This window comes from Rhamphochromis longiceps, linkage group LG12 (genome assembly GCF_057381845.1).
Source record: "Rhamphochromis longiceps isolate RC_006_pf linkage group LG12, R_longiceps_female_GT1.1, whole genome shotgun sequence".
NCBI classification, from domain to species: Eukaryota; Metazoa; Chordata; class Actinopteri; order Cichliformes; family Cichlidae; genus Rhamphochromis; species Rhamphochromis longiceps.
This window is the reverse complement of record NC_140568.1, coordinates 45,629,166-45,635,165: the sequence shown is the minus strand read 5'-3', so window position 1 is coordinate 45,635,165 and position 6,000 is coordinate 45,629,166. Positions and strand designations below refer to the sequence as shown.

The 6,000-nt window shown below is 48.6% G+C and overlaps 1 protein-coding gene across 1 annotated transcript in view; it reads left to right on the top strand.

Annotated features, from left to right (window-relative positions):
* The window catches only part of c5 (complement component 5), a 39,705-nt gene that overhangs the window by 12,602 nt on the left and 21,103 nt on the right, over positions 1 to 6,000 (top strand). The window contains exons 11-18 of the mRNA XM_085426617.1: positions 1,197 to 1,385; positions 1,756 to 1,959; positions 2,036 to 2,248; positions 3,401 to 3,550; positions 3,716 to 3,842; positions 3,928 to 3,993; positions 5,064 to 5,279; positions 5,531 to 5,615. Coding sequence (XP_085282743.1) covers positions 1,197 to 1,385; positions 1,756 to 1,959; positions 2,036 to 2,248; positions 3,401 to 3,550; positions 3,716 to 3,842; positions 3,928 to 3,993; positions 5,064 to 5,279; positions 5,531 to 5,615 — 1,250 coding nt within the window. The remainder of the gene's footprint in view (positions 1 to 1,196; positions 1,386 to 1,755; positions 1,960 to 2,035; positions 2,249 to 3,400; positions 3,551 to 3,715; positions 3,843 to 3,927; positions 3,994 to 5,063; positions 5,280 to 5,530; positions 5,616 to 6,000) is intronic.

The window sequence follows — 6,000 nt, the reverse complement described above, 5'->3', positions numbered from 1 at the left end:
CAACCACAGCCTCCCAGACACTGTTCAGAGAGGTGTACTGTTTTCCCTCCTTGTAAATCTCACATTTGATGATGGACCACAGGTTCTCAATGGGGTTCAGATCAGGTGAACAAGGTGGCCATGTCATTAGTTTTTCTTCTTTTATACCCTTTCTTGCAGCCACGCTGTGGAGTACTTGGACGCGTGTGATGGAGCATTGTCCTGCATGAAAATCATGTTTTTCTTGAAGGATGCAGACTTCTTCCTGTACCACTGCTTGAAGAAGGTGTCTTCCAGAAACTGGCAGTAGGACTGGGAGTTGAGCTTGACTCCATCCTCAACCCGAAAAGGCCCCACAAGCTCATCTTTGATGATACCAGCCCAAACCAGTACTCCACCTCCACCTTGCTGGCGTCTGAGTGGGACTGGAGCTCTCTGCCCTTTACCAATCCAGCCACGGGCCCATCCATCTGGCCCATCAAGACTCACTCTCATTTCATCAGTCCATAAAACCTTAGAAAAACCAGTCTTGAGATATTTCTTGGCCCAGTCTTGACGTTTCAGTTTGTGTGTCTTGTTCAGTGGTGGTCGTCTTTCAGCCTTTCTTACCTTGGCCATGTCTCATGTATTGCACACCTTGTGCTTTTGGGCACTCCAGTGATGTTGCAGCTCTGAAATATGGCCAAACTGGTGGCAAGTGGCATCTTGGCAGCTGCACGCTTGACTTTTCTCAGTTCATGGGCAGTTATTTTGCGCCTTGGTTTTTCCACACGCTTCTTGCGACCCTGTTGACTATTTTGAATGAAACGCTTGATTGTTCGATGATCACGCTTCAGAAGCTTTGCAATTTTGAGACTGCTGCATCCCTCTGCAAGATATCTCACTATTTTTGACTTTTCTGAGCCTGTCAAGTCCTTCTTTTGACCCATTTTGCCAAAGGAAAGGACGTTGCCTAATAATTATGCACACCTGATATAGGGTGTTGATGTCATTAGACCACACCCCTTCTCATTACAGAGATGCACATCACCTAATGTGCTTAATTGGTAGTAGGCTTTCGAGCCTATACAGCTTGGAGTAAGACAACATGCATGAAGAGGATGATGTGGACAAAATACTCATTTGCCTAATAACTCTGCACTCCCTGTACATCTCTGTAACACTCCTCGAGTTTAAAGCAGTTTGTCCATTGTTGCTGTTTCACCGTGTCTCTACAGGTGCAGGTGAAGGATCACATGGACAAGCCAGTGAGAGGTGTTCAGGTCAGTCTGGTGGAGAATGAGCTGTTCAGACAGGGGAGGGACCTCGAGGCCATGTCCTGCACCGACAGCTCCACCAGCGAATCAAACGGCCTCACTTTCTTCATCTGCAACACACCTGGTGATGGAGTCAGGGCTGTTCTCAAGGTGGGCGTTGCAGGTGCTTTAGATGTGTGTGTCTCAGGGACAGGTAAAATTAGCCGTGCTGGATTTGTGAGCACGTGATCATGTGACTGTGTGACAATGACCAAAGAAAGAAGACAGGAAGTGTTGCTCAGATCTGTTTCCTGTGTGCTTCTTTAGTTTGTTTTTTACGTGTTGTTTCCTTGTTTTCTTATTTTATTTACTGTTTATTTATTTTGTTTGTATTTCGTTGTTTACTTTTTCCCGTCTTGTCTGCTTCTTCACTCGTTGTTGTTTATTTGTCTTTTAAATTTTAACTTCATGTCATGATGGTGTGGACTTATTGTTTAGTTGTGTACTTGTTGCTAACATCTCCCCTTGCTGTTGTTGACAGTTTCAGACGGATGACTCCACCCTCCCAGCAGCCAGTCAGAGCAGTCTGACTCTGACGGCGGTCGCTTATTACTCGCCAAACCAACGTTATCTCTACATCGACGCCCCGCTGATGGGTCCCGGCCTCCAGGTGGGACGACCACCGCGTCTCAGCGTGTACTCGGCCACGCCCTCCTACATTCCCATCACAACCATCAGCTACCTGGTGAGGAGAAGCTGCCACACGATGCTGCTGTTCCTGTTTGTATTATTTCTCACAACATTGTGCCGCGCTCCCTCAGGTGATCTCTAAAGGGAAGGTGGTGGATTTCGGCAGCCAGAAGGTTCTCTCCAACGCTGACAACAAACATAGCCTGAGCTTTCAAGTGACGCCCGCCATGGTGCCGTCCATCAGGGTGCTGGTCTACTACATCCTGTTTGGAGAGGGGACATCCGAGCTGGTGGCCGACTCCGTGTGGCTGGCCGTCGAAGACAGATGCATCAGCGGGCTCCAGGTACAACATCACACAACAGCCTGTGGTTTGTCGCTCCAGAGTCTGGTGTAATGATGTGTTCAAACGGACGTCAAGGAAGGTAAACACGCCTGGAATAAGACCGACACGAGGTTTCAGGGGGGCAGGGAGGTGCTGCAGGTGTGAAATGGGGGTCATGCTTCTTCATATCCAACAGGAACCAAAAACCCAAGAAAACCTGAAGCTCCGGACCTGTAATCCAAGAGTCGAACCTCGGGATGACTTAAAGCTAATAGACCAGTGCAAGCCTAATCCTGAGTGCAATCCTGAGACCAGTTTGCTTGCTGTGAGACCGCACAGCATGGGCATCAGTGTGGTGTTAGCTGTTAGCTGATGGTTGATGCCTGGTGGCTCAAACCCTGCCTGCACCTTCAACTTCTGTGTGTCTGAGCCCAGGACAGAACAGCCTCTCAGCACTAGAGCAGTTAACGCTTCAAAATACCAGAGAGAAACAGAAATCTCTGTGCTGGATAACCTCACTGGAAGTGAAAAACCAGGGCCCCCTCCTGAATCTGGACCCCAGAGTAGAGGTTGGTGGGCAGGGCTGAATTCAGAGGGCTGAATACCTGCCATGATCCCGTCTCTGTGGAGTCGCCACCCACAGGGACAGGCTGGGTGGAAGATGTGTTGACCCTTAACATTACAGATGTGGTTTCTGGGATGTGGACTGTGACCTCACTGGTCAGGAAGGAGGTGTTCTGGGCTCTGATGCCTCTGCACAGGCCCAGATCCCTCTGGAGAGGTTATTTGTATATCTTATCTGGCCTTGGAGCACATCGTGATCCCAGAGGAGAAGCTGGAAAGTGTCTGTAGAGCGGAGGATGCCTGGAGTACCCGCTTATCCAAAGTCACCATGGCTGTCTTTGGATAAGCGGGAGAAACCTGATGGATAGTTAGGACTTCATAAAAACCAGAAAAGGTTCTGTGTCAGTGTTGTCGCGTATGTTTGTGCACTTCCTGCAAGCTTCTGGTCAGCACATTGAACATCGCTGATCCTTTGTGTGTGTGTGTGTGTGTGTGTGTGTGTGTGTGTGTGTGTGTGTGTGTGTGTGTCTCTGTGTGTGTGTGTGTGTGTGTGTGTGTGTGTGTGTGTGTGTGTGTGTGTGTGTGTGTGTGTGTGTGTGTGTGTGGTAGACTGACATGTCTCTGGGTGAGCAGTACTACAAGCCCAAGGAACAACTCCAGCTGGATGTGAGGGCCAATCAGGATGGCCTGGTGGCGCTGTCTGCTGTCGACGCCGCCATCTTTACCCTACGGCCCAACTACCGAGACCCTGTTTCCATGGTAACACCAAAATCATACCGTTTTATCCGAGGCAGTTTGCTTCGGTTTGTCATTAAAAACAGACACAACAACAAACTGATGGCCCTTTATGTCGACTCTGACTTTAAGGGACGATATTTCAATTTCCACGTGTTGACAACTGACAGAATGAACTTTGACCCGCAGGTTCTTCGTCACATCGAGCAGAGCGACCTGGGCTGCGGTGGAGGCGGCGGTAAAGACAGCGCAGATGTTTTCCGTCTGGCCGGCCTCACCTTCATCACCAACGCCAACACGGCCCCCTCGACCAGCAGTACGTCAGTCAGTAAATGAGTGAAGGGAGACGCTGCGGTTAAAGTGCTGCATGGCTCACTCGTGCTTTGGTTATGGTGTTTCAGATGAGGCGTGCACAGCTGTCGTGCGTGCAAAGCGAGCTCTGACCGAACCGGAGAAAAAGGCAAAAGGTGAGACTGCAGCAGCATGTTTCCTTTCTGTTCCATGTTGTCCCGTCAATCTGCTCATTTGAGCATCACGTTGGTTGGTGTGACTCAAACACAGCATAATCACACTCCGCAGAGAATACATGGCAAAAATTGTGTCTGATTAAAGTTTGACTGCCCTGCATCAGCCTGGCGACCTGTCCAGGGTGGACCCCGTCTCTCACAGTACGGTAGCTGTAATAGGCTCCACCCACTGACAAGGATAAGCAGAAATCTCTGACATTTCACTTCTTCACATCCAACAAGTGACCAGCGACCAGGGTCGCAGGGGCAGCAGCCCAAGCAGAGAAGCCCAGACCTCCCTCTCCCCAGCCACCTACTGACTCCAGCGTGTCCGGGGTCTGCCCCGGGGCCTCACCCAGGAGGCATCCTTGTCAGATGCCCGAACCACCTCAGCTGGCTCTAGTTTGAGTCACTCCCGGATGGCTGAACTTCTCACCCTGTCTCTAAGGGAGAGGCCATGATCTCGTTCTTTCAGTCACTGCCATTTAACCCATCTTATCCTGATCAGTAGACAAAGCCACTGTCCAGCACCCAGTGACCACCATTTATATATAAGTATGTAATTTAGCTGAATTGAATTTAAGAGTCTAAGATTTTCAGGGCCGAGTACAATAACCTCAGTTTAATCTGAATTAAGAAGCAGAAAGTTAGCGGCCATCCAGGTCTTTATGTCTTTAAGACATTCCTGCAGTTTAACTCATTGGTGTGTGTTATCTGGCTTCGTGGACAGATAGAGCTGGGTGTCATCTGCATAGCAGTGAAAATGTATGCTATGTCTTCTAATGATGCTGCCTAAGGGAAGCATGTATAATGTAAACAGAATTGGTCCTAGCACTGAACCCTGTGGAACTCCATAATTAACCTCAGTGTGTGAAGAGGACTCTCCATTTACATGCACAAACTGGAGTCTATTAGATAGATATGTGTTTAACACACACACCTTCACCTGTGTGTTTTGCTGACATGTTTGTAATGATGGGGGATAAATCAGTGGTGGATGTAAAGTAAAGTGTGTCCTTCTGTCTGTCTAGCGGCAAGATATGGTAAATTCAAAGTGTGCTGTGAAAATGGGATGAAGCGTGCTCCAACGTATAGAAGCTGCCTTGATGAAGCTAAGGTATTTGTCCACAAGAACAGGAAGTTCTTCCAACCTGAGACAGCAAGTCAACGCTGCGTAACGGTCTACCAAGAATGCTGTGAGCATCTCCTGAGGAGCATCGACCAAGGCAGCGTCATTGCACGTAATGGTCAGTGTGGACTTTTCTGTTTACAGCATCACACTCTGATGATACCAATGTAACAGCAGGAGCTCATTTCTGTGCTATTACAATCCACTGCTGCTCTACCTGTTCAGCACATATTCACTTCATAGCTGAATTACCTGTTAGCAGCTCCTGTATGCTGATACAGACAGCTGTTCTCTGACTGGTTTATAGAGTTTATTATGATGTCAGAGCAGGTGTAAGTCAATGTGTGTTGCACTCTTGTTTGTGTACAGAAATGGGTGCAGACTTTGACCTCGCTCCTTCTCTGGTGCGGAGCTACTTTCCAGAGAGCTGGATGTGGGAGGTGCAGCGCATCAGGTGACATCAAACACACCTCAGGAACAAAATCGATTAAAGTACTCTGCTCAGTCCCAGCTCCGTAGTTCTGTTCTCTACCAGAGCAGCTTTGCAGGATTCACAGTTAGAAATAATGCGTATTTATCTGATACTGGGCCTCAGTGCAACCCTCAGACCATCCTGTCTGAAACAAGCTGTTTTAGCTCCACCCCCTTCAAACTAATGCTCTTCTGATTGGCTGTCCCCCATAAACACGTCTGTACTACTAAAAGATGGGGCTTCTGAGATGACAATCTGAGCTTTCAAAGTGATGCAGCTCAGCAGGAAACATTCTTCTAAGACAGCTCCATTCCTTTTTTCCACTTATCCAACTCAGGGTCACAGAGGGGTGGAGCCTATCCCAGCT